The sequence below is a fragment of the Neofelis nebulosa genome, chromosome 17 (genome assembly GCF_028018385.1).
Source record: "Neofelis nebulosa isolate mNeoNeb1 chromosome 17, mNeoNeb1.pri, whole genome shotgun sequence".
NCBI lineage: Eukaryota > Metazoa > Chordata > Mammalia > Carnivora > Felidae > Neofelis > Neofelis nebulosa.
The window spans coordinates 7,228,746-7,243,463 of record NC_080798.1 but is presented as its reverse complement, the minus strand read 5'-3'; the positions used below and the strand labels follow the sequence as shown (position 1 = coordinate 7,243,463).

The window sequence follows — 14,718 nt, the reverse complement described above, 5'->3', positions numbered from 1 at the left end:
AGTTCTCTTTTTTTACTGGGTCTGTCTGGTTTAGGAATCAAAGTAATACTGGCTTCCTAGAATGAGTCTGGAAGTTTTCCTTCCCTTTCTATTTCTTGGAATAGCTTGAGAAGGATAGGTATTATCTCTGCTTTAAACGTCTGGTAGAAATCCCCTGGGAAGCCATCTGGTCCTGGACTCTTATTTGTTGGGAGATTTTTGATAACTGATTCAATTTCTTCGCTGGTTATGGGTCTGTTCAAGCTTTCTGTTTCCTCCTGATTGAGTTTTGAAAGTGTGTGGGTGCTTAGGAATTTGTCCATTTCTTCCAGGTTGTCCAGTTTGTTGGCATATAATTTTTCATAATATTCCCTGATAATTGTTTGTATCTCTGAGGGATTGGTTGTAATAATTCCATTTTCATTCATGATTTTATCTATTTGGGTCATCTCCCTTTTCTTTTTGAGAAGCCTAGCTAGAGGTTTATCTATCAATTTTGTTTATTTTTTCAAAAAACCAACTCTTGGTTTCATTGATATGCTCTACAGTTTTTTTTAGATTCTTTATTGTTTATTTCTGCTCTGATCTTTATTATTTCTCTTCTTCTGCTGGGTTTATGGTGTCTTTGCTGTTCTGCTTCTATTTCTTTTAGGTATTCTGTTAGATTTTGTATTTGGGATTTTTCTTGTTGCTTGAGATAGGCCTGGATTGCAATGTATTTTCCTCTCAGGACTGCCTTCGCTGCGTCCCAAAGCGTTTGGATTGTTGTATTTTCATTTTCGTTTGTTTCCATATATTTTTTTAATTTCTTCTCTAATTGCCTGGTTGACCCATTCATTCTTTAGTAGGGTGTTCTTTAACCTCCATATTTTTGGAGGTTTTCCAGACTTTTTCCTGTGGTTGATTTCAAGCTTCATAGCATTGTGGTCTGAAAGTAAGCATGGTACGATCTCAATTCTTGTATACTTATGAAGGGCTGTTTTGTGACCCAGTATGTGATCTATCTTGGAGAATGTTCCGTGTGCACTTGAGAAGAAAGTATATTCTGTTGCTTTGGGATGCAGAGTTCTAAATATATCTGTCAAGTCCATCTGATCCAATGTATCATTCAGGGCCCTTGTTTCTTTATTGACCGTGTGTCTAGATGATCCATTTCTGTAAGTGGAGTGTTAAAGTCCCCTGCAATTACCACATTCTTATCAATAAGGTTGCTTATGTTTGTGAGTAATTGTTACATATTTGGGGCTCCCGTATTCGGTGCATAGACATTTATAATTGTTAGCTCTTCCTGATGGATAGACCCTGTAATTATTATATAATGCCCTTCTTCATCTCTTGTTACAGCCTTTAATTTAAAGTCTAGTTTGTCTGATATAAGTATGGCTACTCCAACTTTCTTTTGACTTCCAGTTGCATGATAGATAATTCTCCATACCCTCACTTTCAATCTGAAGGTGTCCTCAGGTCTAAAATGAGTCTCTTGTAGACAGCAAATAGATGGGTCTTGTTTTTTTATCCATTCTGACACCCTGTGTCTTTTGGTTGGAGCATTTAGTCCATTTACAATTCAGTGTTATTATTGAAAGATAGGGGTTTAGAGTCATTGTGATGTCTGTAGGTTTCATGCTTGTAGCAGTGTCTCTGGTACTTTGTCTCATAGGATACCCCCTTAGGATCTCTTGTAAGGCTGGTTTAGTGGTGATGAATTCCTTCAGTTTTTGTTTGTTTGGGAAGACCTTTATCTCTCCTATTCTAAATGACAGGTTTGCTGGATAAAGGATTCTTGGGTGCATATTTTTTTTCTGTTCATCACATTGAAGATTTCCTGCCATTCCTTTCTGGCCTGCCAAGTTTCAGTAGAGAGATCTGTCACGAGTCTTATTAGTCTCCCTGTATATGTTAGAGCACGTTTATCCCTAGCTGCTTTCAGAATTTTCTTTATCCTTGTATTTTGCCAATTTCACTATGATATGTCATGCAGAAGATCAATTCAAGTTACGTCTGAACGGAATTCTCTGTCCCTCTTGGATTTCAATGCCTTTTTCCTTTCCCAGATCAGGGAAGTTCTCAGCTATTATTTCTTCAAGTACACCTTCACCTTTCCCTCTCTCTTCCTCCTCTGGAATACCAATTATGCATAGATTATTTCTCTTTAGTGCATCACTTAGTTCTCTAATTTTCCACTCATACTCCTGGATTTTTTTTATCTCTTTTTCTCAGCTTCCTCTTTTTCCATAATTTTATCTTCTAGTTCACCTATTCTCTCCTCTGCCTCTTCAATCCGAGCTGTGGTTGTCTCCATTTTATTTTGCAGCTATTTATAGCATTTTTAAAAGCTCCTCCTGGCTGTTCCTTATTCCCTTGATCTCTGTAGCAATAGTTTCTCTGCTGTCCTCTATACTGTTTTCAAGCCCAGCGATTAATTTTATGACTATTATTCTAAATTCACTTTCTGTTATATTGTTTAAACCCTTTTTGATCAGTTCATTAGCTGTCGTTATTTCCTGGAGATTCTTTTGAGGGGAATTCATCCGTTTCATTTTGGATAGTCCCTGGAGTGGTGCGGGACTGCAGGGCACTTCCCCTGTGCTGTCTTGAATAACTTGCGTTGGTGGGCGGGGCCGCAGTCTGACCTGATGTCTGCCCCCAGCCCACCGCTGGGGCCACAGTCAGACTGGTGTGTGCCTTCTCTTCCCCTCTCCTAGGGGCGGGATTCACTGTGGGGTGGCGTGGCCCGTCTGGGCTAGTTGCACACTGCCAGGCTTGTGGTGCTGGGTATCTGGCTTATTAGCTGGGGTGGATCGGCAAGGTGCACGGGGGCAGGAGGGGCAGGCTCAGCTCACTTTTCCTTTGGTGATCCGCTTCAGGAGGGGCCCTGCAGCACCGGGAGGGAATCAGACCCGCCACCGGAGGGATGGATCCGCAGAAGCACAGCGTTGGATGTTTGCGCGGTGCAAGCAAGTTCCCTGGCAGGAACTGGTTCCCTTTGGGATTTTGGCTGGGGGATGGGCGAGGGAGATGGCACTGGCGAGCTCCTTTGTTCCCCGGCAAACTGAGCTCTGTCGTCCGGGGCTCAACAACTCTCCCTCCCGTTGTCCTTCTCCAAGCAGAGCTGTTAGCGTATAACCTTCCAGATGTTAAGTCCCGCTTGCTGTCCGAACACACTCCATCCAGCCCCTCTGTTTTTGCAAGCCAGAGTCAGGGTCTCTGCTTGGCCGGCGGGCTGCCCCTCTGCCCCGGCTCCCTCCCCCCAGTCCGTGTAGTGCACACCACCTCTCCGCCCTTCCTACCCTCTTCCGTGGGCCTCTCGTCTACACTTGGCTCCGGAGAATCTGTTCTGCTAGTCTTCTGGTGGTTTTCTGGGTTATTTAGGCAGGTGTGGGTGGAATCTAAGTGTTCAGCAGGACGCGGTGAGCCCGGCGTCCTCCTACGCCATCATCTTCTTCCTCAAGCCTTTATCGTGAGGTGGTATCTCATTGTGGTTTTGATCTGTATTTCCCTGATGATGAGTGATGTGGAGCATTTTTTCATGTGTTGGTTGGCCATCTGGATGTCGTCTTTGGAGAAGTGTCTATTCATGTCTTTTGCCCATTTCTTCACTGGATTATGTCTTGGATGTTGAGTTTGATAAGTTCTTTATAGATTTTGGATACTAACCCTTTATCTGATATGTTGTTTGCAAATCTCTTCTCCCATTCTGTCGGTTGCCTTTTAGTTTTGTTGATTGTTTCCTTTGCTGTGCAGAAGCGTTTTGTTTTGACGAGGTCCCAGTAGTTCATTTTTGCTTTCGTTTCCCTTGCCTCCGGAGACGTGTTGAGTAAGAGGTTGCTGTGGCCAAGATCAAAGAGGCTTTTGCCCGCTTTCTCCTCGAGGATTTTGATGGCTTCCTGTCTTACATTTAAGTCTTTCCTCCATTTTGAGTTTGTTTTTGTGTATGGTGTAAGAAAGTGGTCCAGGTTCGTTCTTCTGCATGTCACTGTCCAGTTTTCCCAGCACCACTTGCTGAGGAGACTGTATTCCATTGGATATTCTTTCCGGCTTTGTCAAAGATGAGTTGGCCATATGTTTGTGGGTCCATTTCTGGGTTCTCTATTCTGTTGCATTGATCTGAATGTCTTTTTTTGTGCCAAAAAATTTTTCAAGTGTTTTAAGAGCTCTGTGCCAGACAGCTGGAGCTAACCACAATATCACGAGTATGTAGTCAGATTGCAGGGTATTTCTAAAAAGTTTTAATCCCCCAAAATACAACATGCAGTGGGTGGTTAGTGGAGAGCCATGTACATCATGGGGAAAAATCATTAAGAACAGGTCTGCAGGTGACCTCTTTCCAATAAGGAGTAATTTCGCATTGACCTGGGGGTTTGATGTTACAGGTATCGGTGTCATTTGAGGATGTGACCATGGACTTCAGCAGGGAGGAGTGGGAGCAGCTGGGCCCCACCCAGAGATGCCTGTACTGGGACGTGATGCTGGAGATCTGCAGCCACCTCCTCTCCCTGGGTGAGCACCCCTCCCCCCCCCCCCCCCCCCCCCCCCCCCGGAATCTCAGACCTCGTCGAGATTTCCCTCCTTGTTGTGGGACGCAGTAGGGCAAATGAAGTATGTAATCTGTTTGCCTTTGATTTGTCCCCGTCTGGTTGTTCCTTTAGGGCCCTTTCGAATAGTAGTACTTAGTTCCTAAGTAAAAGATGTTGACTTTTCCGAGGAGCCGATGCAGAGCTTCACTGAATGGCCTGTAAAGCCCAAGACCACATCCAAATCCGATATTCTTTCTCATGAACAGGGTACCCCATTCCCAGGCCAGAGATGATTTTCAGGATGGAAAAGGAAGAGGAGCCATGGATAAGGGAGGCTCAGCTCCCACATCAGTGGCGTCCAGGTGAGTGACTGACTGTTACCTGGCAGACGCGTGGACATCTGGGGGGGGTGGGGCATTATTCAACCTGCCATGCTACCCATCCCCCGGTGGGTGGACCGCACGTCCCGTGCTCTCCCGGTTTCTACAACTAACGCTGTGATGGCCGTGGGGGCAGGCGTAAGAATTTCTCAGGTGACTACACAGGAGCGGGCTTCCCTGATCCCTGGACACAAGCGTACTTAGCGTGACTAAGTAAACCATAGACTCCTCTGATGGGCTGCAGAATCCGTGCTCTGGCGTGAGAAGGCTCAAGGACCCACCCTTGTACGCCTCGCTTGCCAGCGTGGCCTTGATCAGGTTTCTCCTGGCCCATGTGATAGGCCTTTGGGCTGTTTCTTGTTTTAACGTTTTTAGCTAATACCGAGTTAGAGTATCTCCTCATATCCATCATGATCGGGCTTTCCGTCTGTACATTGCTTCTACATCTTGTTCGGTCCTTTTGTGTCCATGGAGTTTTCGTAAGGCCCTTTTTCTTTTTTATTTGCCCCCTGAATTCACTGGTTTGTCTTTTCTATGGTGGATATTCTTCCTTCTTTTCCCCTAGTTGTGGCTCCTCCCCCTCAGAGCCCCAGGCTTACCCTCTGGTCATCCCTTCATGGTAATTCCCTTGAAGGGCGCTTCTCTTCACCACACCAAGCCTCAGGGTTTTTTTTCTGGTGATCTCTAGATCAACCCCTCCAGTTCCTGTGCCTAAACCCTTCTCTTACCTTATTCAGCGGTGTGGTGGACAATTCCTGCGGGATGGCTCACTTCTCTTATTTGCTGGAGATGAGAAATTGGAATCCTTACCAAATCAAACATTTTTCTCAGCCTTCTACATTTTGTCAGATTCTTTTTTTTTTTTTTTTTTTTTTTTTTAAGTTTATTAGAGCAGGGCACGTGGGTGGCTCAGGCAGTTAAGCGTCTGACTTCGGCTCAGGTCATGATCTCATGCTCATGAGTTCGAGCCCCACATCGGGCTCTGTGCTGACAGCTCAGAGCCTGGAGCCTACTTCGGATTCTGTGTCTCCCTCTCTCTCTGCCCTTCCCCTGCTCATGCTCTGTCTTTCTCTCTCTCAAAAACAAATAAAAAACATTAAAGTTTATTAGAGCCAGCGAGTGGGGAAGAGCAGAGAAAGAATCCCACGCAGGCTCCGCACTGTCAGCTCAGAGCCTGGAACCTGCTTCCGATTCGGTGTCTCCCTCTCTCTGCTCCTCCCCCGCTCACACTCTGTCTCTCTCTCTCAAAAATAAATGAAAGCATTAAAAAAAATAATAAAGTCAGACACTCAACTGACTGAGCCAGCCACCCAGGTGCTTCACGTATTTCTACATTCAGATGTATCCAGAGAGTTTCATTGCTTGTGCTGTACCCAGTGTTCCTGTTTCCTTCCGTGTCTACTACAGAGATGGATATACATCAGTATAGACAGTATATACTGTCTGTAGGATGATCCTGTCTGCGTGGTCTGATTGATCTCTACTTTCCCTACTTAATCTTCGTTATGTCAGTATCGAGCATGAGGAAACCATTCAGGATCTAAAAATTACTGAATTTCTGAAGATGGGCGAAACATAATACTTTTTTCTATTTTGGAAGGAAACAAAATACCTGCTGAGGTAAATTCAAATTGGGGCACCTGTGTGGCTCAGTCGGTGAAACGTCTGACTTCGACTCCCTCTCCTTTGCCCCTTCCCTGTTTGTTCTCTCTCTCTCTCTCTCCTGTGTCTCAAAAACAAAGACACCAAGATCATCATTAGACAGAGTGGGTAACAACATGAGATGTTAAAACCATCAGCCTTTTGGCATTAATGTTGTCTGTTTAATGGAGGCCAACTCAAAAAATACATATCAGGATGAAGGGTGTAGGGAGTGACTGCTTATGAAGGTCCAAGGCGATGGCATGAGCCCAGAGGAGTGGCACTGGGGGTAACGTGAAGGACACGGTACTTGTAACTGCTCTGCATGGCAGCTGTGAGCTCTAAAGCTAAATTGGGGTAGAAGAGGTGAGAGTATGCTTGGATTTGGGAATAAATTAGACTTTTTTTGGAAACAGCTTTGTGGGGTTTTTTTTGTTTTGTTTTGTTTTAATATTTGAGGGAGAAAGACAGAGAGTCCAACTGGTGGAGGGTTAGAGAGAGAGGGAGACACAGGATCTGAAGCAGGCTTCAGGTTCCGAGCTGTCGGCACAGAGCCCGACGTGGGGCTCAAACCCACAAACCATGAGATCATGAGATCATGACTTGAGCCAAAGTCGGACGCTTAACCGACTGATCCACCCAAGTGTTCCTATTTGTTTTTTAAATGTTTATTTATTTTTGAGAGAGAGTGACCAGGAGAGGGGCAGAGTGGGGGGACAGAGGACCCAAAGTGGGCTCTGTGCAGAGAGCCTGATCCAGAGCTCTAACTCACAAACTTTGATTCTGTCACTTGAGCTGAAGTTGGGTGCTTAACCGACTGAGCCACCCAGGCGCCCCGGAACGGCATTATTAACGGTAAGCTCTCTTGGAGAATTATGGACAAGCTTTTCCGCATAGTGCTGATATTTTACATTGAGCATCTTCAGTAGTGATGTACATTTCATTGGGTTCTCCAAGAGTTTTATGATCTGAATGAACCGTTCAAAATGTTCAAATCACTCTCTGGGAACTCAAAGTAGAATGTCTTCAGAAGACGTGAAAGCCAGTGTTTAGGTAAAATTGCTATATAAGAACGCAAAATGGAAGAAAAAACCAAATAGCCTGATATAAAAAGTCAGGGACTCGAGTAGACGTTCCTCCAGAGGTGACATATGAGTGGCCAACAAGTATATGAAAAGATGCTCAGTATCAGGGTGAGGCAAAGCAAAACCACAGTGGTAACCAACTCACCCGCTAGACTGGCTACTGTTAAAAAATCAAAATAGTAAGTGTTGGCAAGGATGTGACCCTCACACTGTTGTTGAGAATGTAAAATGATGCAGCCACTATGGAAGACGATACGGTGATTCCTCAGAAAACTAAGCCTGGGGGCGCCTGGGTGGCTCAGTGGGTTAAGCGTCCGACTTCAGCTCAGCTCATGAGCTCATGGTTCATGGGTTCGAGCCCCGTGTCAGGCTCTGTGCTGACAGCTCAGCACCTGGAGCCTGCTTCAGATCCTGTGTCCCCTTCTATCTCTGCCCCACCCCTACTCGCAGTCTGTCTCAAAAATAAATACACATTAAAAAAAAGCATAGAATGACCATATGATGCAGCCAGCAATTAATTCCACTTCTGTATATATATCTGGGAGAATTGAAAGGATCTTGAAGAGAGATTTGCACACCCGTGTTCACAGTAGCTGAGAAGTGGGTGCAACCCAGTTGTCCACTGATGGGTGAACGGATTAAGAAAATGTGTGTACACACCATGCGATGTGATTCAGCCTTAAACAGAAAGGTAAATCTGACCTATAATATGATATGGATGATTCTTGAGGATATTATAAGTGACAAACAGAGAAATACTATCTGATTCCAGTCACAATAGGAGGTTAGGAGGTGTCTAGAGAGAGTCCTGTTCACAGAGACAGAAGGCAGGATGGTGGTTTCCAGAGGGGGGAGGGGGAACTGCCATTTCAGTGGCATCGCGTCTGTCGCAAAACAAAAGCTGTGGAGGGGCGCCTGGGTGGCTCAGTCAGTTAAGCATCCGACTTCAGCTCAGGTCTTGATCTCTCGGTCCATAGTTCATAGTTGGAGCCCCGCATCATGCTCCGTGCTGACAGCTCAGAGCCTGGAGCCTGCTTTGGATTCTGTGACTCCTTCTCTCTCTGCCCCTCCACCTCTCATGCTGTGTCTCTGTCTCTCTCTCAAAAATAAATAAACATTAAAAAAAAAAAAATTTTAAAGTTGTGGAGAGATGGGTTACACAACAGTGTGAACATGCCTGACACTGTTGCACTTAGAAAGGCTGAAGGGGTAAATTTTACACTATGCATTTTTTTTAACCACAGTTTTTTTTAACAGTTAACGCTAAAGACAAAAAGCATTCTCATTTTTTAAAAAAGTGAATGATGAGTGAGGTTTGGGGACAGGACAAAGGTCTGAGATACAGTTTCTCCAGGGGACTGACAGAAGAAATAAGATACGATGTTCTCTTCACAGTCGGTATTTAAATCTCAGGGCAGATGAAGGAATAATAAAATGCCGTCACTCTTTTTGTATTTCTTTTTTTAAAAATTTTTTGATGTTTATTTTTGAGAGAGAGAGAGAGCACGAGTAGGGAAGGGGCAGAGAGAGAGGGAGACACAGAATCTGAAACAAGCTCCAGGTTCTGAGCTGTCAGCACAGAGCCCGACGCGGGGCTCGAACTCACAAACCATGAGATCATGACCTGAGCCGAAGTTGGACATGGAAGTGACTGAGCCACCCAGGCGCTCCTTCCTTTTCTGTTCAGCATCTCTTGCGTCTTGTGTTCTGTACTAGTCAACTGGATGAGCGATGATTCCTGTTCTTGGTGGATAAAAAACGGTACATTAGGTTAGCGTAAGGCTGAAAGTTCTACAAAGAGACCAAGGTTCAGTATAGTAATTTCTAGAATACGTTTCTCTCCTGTAAAAAGTTCAAAAGGCAGATGAGCAGGAAGCCTCACTTCTTGTATTCTCCGGGTGTCTAAGGCTTTCCCTAGCTGTTGCACTGTGCTTTATGACACTGTCCATCTGCGTGACTGGTGGAGTCTTTTGGGTTTTCCACGTAGAGTGTCCTGTCACCCGTGAAGAGTGCAAGTTTGACTTCTTTGCCAAGTTGGATGCCTAACATTTCGTCTTGTTGTCTGATTGCTGAGGCTCAGACTTCCAACGCTATGTTAAACAGCAGCAGTGAGAGTGGACATCCCTGTCGTGTCCCTGATCTCGGGGGAAAGCTCTCAGTTTTTCTTTCTTTCTTTTTTTTTTTTTTTTAATTTTTTTTTTTTTAACGTTTATATATTTTTGAGACACAGAGAGACAGAGCATGAACGGGGGAGGGTCAGAGAGAGGGAGACACAGAATCTGAAACAGGCTCCAGGCTCTGAGCTGTCAGCACAGAGCCCGACACGGGGCTTGAACTCACTGACCGCGAGATCATGACCTGAGCTGAAGTCGACCGCTCAACCGACTGAGCCACCCAGGCGCCCCAAGCTCTCAGTTTTTCTGTCAATGTGCACGACTGAATGTGCACTGCATCCCAAGGCAGGTTCTGTGAGGCAGAAGGGGGGTGCGGGGTATTGAGAAGCTGTGGTCTTTCCCCCCGGGGCCGGAATTGGTGCATCACGTCGTATGCGTATTCCATCAGCCAAAACCATCTGCCTGTCACATCTCATCACAAAGGACGTTGAGAACTGTTACGTAGCTTGGCAGGCATGTACCTGGTCACGGCTAACTTCTATGAAAGACAGTGACACAGATTTCGGGGGACAGCTTGTCCACTCTTCCAGTGTTCCTTTCCTGGGTTGTAAGTTCATTTCTAGGTTCAAGCAAACAGATTTCAGCTTCCTGGAGAGTTGCCTTTGGGCAGCGGTACCCTCTTGCTGCTTGGCCATGTCAGGGCTGGTGCCGTCTCCGTTTTCCAGACGACATGCAGGGCGGGTGGACTCACCAAATCCACCTTGCTTCTGACAAGCGGGGGGGGGAGACGGGATGAGTCACGACTTAGATCCGAAAGCTAATGAGCTGGCCGCCGAGCCCCTCCGGCCCGCCCCGGCCGTTGCCCCGTGCTGCCCACGTCTGTGTTTCCTAGAGTCGTCCATAGGTGTGCGTATCTGTGGGTCTCTGGACCGTCTGCCTGCGGAAGTGGAGCCAGGCTGCCCTTGCTGGAATCTGACTCCCGCCAGAGCTCAGCGAGGTGACTGTGGTCAGTTCCTTACCCTGCACCTCCTCCTCCGTGAGACAGGGGTAGTAAGTGCCGTTACGCATGGAGGGGTGTGAGGGTTGAAGGAGTTTCTGTGGCACGATGTCGCACGGTCTGGCACGCGGTCGTGCCGTCCGCAGACAGGCTGACACGCAGTAAAGTCTGTGGCTGTTTCCTCGTCATCACCAGCCTCGCCCCCGTCATTATCCTGCGACTTGCAATTTCTGTGTTCGGTCTCCATCCGCTCCTCTGACGTGTCCTCCTTCCTCTGTTAACTTGTGCCTACCTCTTCATCTTTTTCTCCTTCTAGAAGGGGAGTTTGGACTCAAAACCTCCCGACAGAAAATTTTTGAAAAAGCTTCGTTTCGCGACGGTAAGGAACTTGCGGCCCCGGGAGGTGGGTCACGGTGCTTCATCTTGGGAGATGTGAACCCCACAACGAGGGGTCCGCAGAAGCAAGGGAAACCTTCGCGGCATGGGGCTCTCCTCAGCAGGGAAGCCCCGGATACAGAGAGAGACCGCGGGTGTAAAGACCCGGGAAAAATCGCTCCTGTGAGGCCCCATCTTGTTTCTAAACGTCGCTCATTTGCGAAAAGTTTGAAGCCCAACCTAGAAGGAAATCCTCAAAAGCAAAGCTATGGCACAGAACACCTCGATGGGACTGTCGGCTCTGGCCGGCTACTCCCCCATAGCCCTTCCGGTCCTGGCTGCAAGAATGTTCGTCCAGGAGAGAACCTGTGTGAAGGGAATCCACATAAGAAAGTCGGCAGCCGTAAGCCACCACACGCAGAACACCGAGTTCATACCTGGGAGAAACCCGATAAATGTGCCGAATGTGGCAGGGGCTTCGGCCAGAAGCCACCCCTCGAGCAACAGAGATTCCACAGCGTGGAAAACCTCCAGGAGAGCAGGAAATGCACGACGAGCCTTGCTCTGCAGCCAGACCTCGGCGCGTATCTGCCCGCTCACGCAGGACACATTCCGTACATATGTAAGGAGTGCGGGAAAGTCTTCGCTCAGAGGTCGGAACTGACGACACACCAGAAAAGCCACGCTAGACAGAAGCCCCACAAATGCCAGGAATGCGGAAAAGCCTTTTTCCAGGCGTTATCTCTCTTCAGACACCAGAGAACCCACACTCGAGGGAAGCTCTACGAGTGCGGCGAGTGTGGGAAAGGCTTCTCCCAGAAGTCCACCCTGGCCATCCATCAGAAAATCCACGCCGGCGAGCGGCAGTATGCGTGCGGCGAGTGTGGGAAGGCCTTCACCCAGAAGTCCGCGCTCAGCCTGCACCGGAGGATCCACTCGGGGGAGAAGGCCTACGCGTGCCTCGCGTGCGGCCAGGCCTTCGTGCAGAAGGCCCACCTGACCGTGCATCAGAGAAGCCACACCGGAGAGAAGCCCTACAAGTGCAGCGACTGCGGGAGAGCCTTCATTTGCAAGTCGCAGCTCGACATACATCGCCGCATCCACACCGGGGAGAAGCCGTACGAGTGCCGTGACTGTGCAAAAGCCTTCACGCAGAAGTCACACCTCAACATGCACCGGAAGATCCACACGGGAGAGAGACAGCACGTGTGCCGTGACTGCGGCAAGGCCTTCACCCAGAAGTCCATCCTCAACATGCACCAGCGCACCCACACCGGAGAGAAGCCCTACAAGTGCAGCGACTGCGGCAGAGCCTTCACCTCCAAGTCACAGTTCAGAGAGCACCAGCGGGTCCACACGGGCGAGAAACCCTACGTGTGCGCCGAGTGTGGGAAGGCTTTCAACGGCAGGTCCAATTTCCACAAACATCAGATGACTCACACGAGAGGGAAGACCTTTGCCTGCCACACGTGCGGGACCGCCTTTGGCCAGAAATCAGAGCTGATGGCACATCGGAGAGCTCACGTCGGACAGAGGCCTCACGAATGCGGGGACTGTGGGAAATCCTTCAGTAAGAACCCACAGCTCCAAGTGCACCGGCGAATTCACACAGGAGAGACGCCCTAGGCGTGTTCTCAGTGTGGGAAGGCCTTCAACAACAGATCCGATTTTAATAAACACCAGACAACTCATAGCAGAGACAGACCTTGTGAGAGCAGTTACCGCATGAAAGGCATTACCCAGACATCCGTTCCTAGTATGCATCAGCAGTAACATAAAGTGAAACAAAGTCTAAATTTCTCGAAGGAAAAAAAAATCTCCCGAGAGTCTGATTCAATTGTGTGTTACAGAATCCACGATTCAGAAGAACCCCCGGAATGCACTGCATTGTTGCAAAGGTACACCTTGTTTTATATGGAGGAAATCACTCAGACAAGAACATTTAAGAATGAGGGGAAGTGTCCATAGTCGTACTCACCTCGTTAAGGATTATAAAACTCTTTTGGGAAGAAACCCGGACTAACCTTGAGAAAAGTGTCTCTGTAGAAAGTAGTACAAGAGGGGCGCCTGGGTGGCTCAGTCGGTTAAACGTCCGACTTCAGCTCAGGTCACGATCTCGCGGTCCGTGAGTTCGAGCCCCGCGTCGGGCTCTGTGCTGACAGCTCGGAGCCTGCAGCCTGCTTCGGATTCCGTGTCTCCCTCTCTCTCTGCCCCTCCCCCGTTCATGCTCGGTCTCTGTCTCAAAAATAAATGTTAAAAAAAAAAAAAGTAGTACAAGATAAAATTTTGCCAGATTTTTGGATAAATGCATAAATGTGATTTTGTGATGTATACTGGTCTTCACGGGGCACCTCTTCTCTTACACGACTAGCCCAGCTCTCCCCTCCCCACTTCTTTCCACCCCCACCACTTCTGGCGAGCATCTCCGTAAATAACCAGCGTCAACCTTTCGGTGTGGCCTTTTTCCCATTTTTATGCAGCCTCCCGGTCACTTCCCCCGGGTCAGCAAACTGGCCATCGGCCAAAGCGGGTTACCCACCCGGGTTTTTTGAATAAAAATTTTACCGGACACGGCCACGTTCATCTGTTTGTGTGTGGCGGGCGTGAGTAAGCCGTGGTGGAGCCCACGTGGCCCGCAAAGTTACCCCCCGGCCCTTACAGGAGATTGCCAGCACCCGGTGTCCGCACACACTCACCCCTACGCTCATAATCCTACACCTGTGTCGGAGCTCTGTCCTTGGTTCTGTATCGGATCCTGTCACAGGCGTGTGTGCCTCGTTCTTCTCGAGCTGCGACACGTCCGTTCGGTGGCTGCACCGTATGCTGTAGGGTGAACACGGGCTCTAACATATTCAACCAGCCTCACAGGTTTTACTCTCTTCCCCACTTTCTTTTTTGCTACAAGAAAGAATAGCATAGTGTTGTCGGACACAGGCCCAGGAACCAGGCACCTGTATCTGATCCTACATCAGTCGGGCAAGTGTTTAACCCCCGGGTTTCAGAAGGACGATGCCAACCGTCCTTTTGTGAGAAGTAAACGGGTAGGTCCGTGTTAAGCACTTGGAACCAACAGATGCGTGGAAGTGAAAGGCGGGGGATTAAGGCTGGTGGCGAGAAGTGAGTAAAATCAGCTGTCCTTTAGTAAGAAACCAGGTGGGAGCTCTGGTCCCGGGGATTCTGTTCCAGCCTCCAGCAAACCCTCGGCTTGGCACTGGGGCTCCTAGGGCTGTGAAGTTGATGTCCGCGGGGAGGCTGGTGTGGACGGGCTGTAGCTCCTTGGAGAGCAGCTTGGAGCCCCAGGAGTTCATGCCGTCTGCAGCTGACCGGGGCCAAAAAGCCAGGATGGGGGGAAGGGCAGCCACACGAGCCCAGGACCTAAGGACCGCCCAAGACAGAACATTCTGCCTCCAGCCCCAGTTTACCTCTGGCGGCTCTGCTCCTGGCAGGGGTCCCGGCCCTCCGGCAAACAGGTGGTGGCCGGAGAACAGGCAGGATGGTAAGAGGAGCGTCTTTGCAGCCTTACAGGGGGGAGGGCAGGGAGGCCAGGTGGCCTGCGCCCCCCCACAGCGTGGAGGGACCTGTGGCTCCCTGTGGGCTCCTCAAGCAGCACCCTCCTCCCGGGCAGCCGTG

At 48.5% G+C, this 14,718-nt stretch overlaps 1 protein-coding gene across 1 annotated transcript in view; it reads left to right on the top strand.

The window, feature by feature from the left end:
- ZNF175 (zinc finger protein 175) overlaps positions 1 to 13,657 on the top strand; it is a 34,537-nt gene extending 20,880 nt beyond the window's left edge. The window contains exons 3-5 of the mRNA XM_058708359.1: positions 4,353 to 4,479; positions 4,763 to 4,858; positions 11,030 to 13,657. Of these exons, the coding sequence (XP_058564342.1) occupies positions 4,353 to 4,479; positions 4,763 to 4,858; positions 11,030 to 12,714 (1,908 nt within the window). The 3' untranslated portion in view covers positions 12,715 to 13,657. The remainder of the gene's footprint in view (positions 1 to 4,352; positions 4,480 to 4,762; positions 4,859 to 11,029) is intronic.
- The last annotated feature ends 1,061 nt before the right edge of the window (positions 13,658 to 14,718 follow it).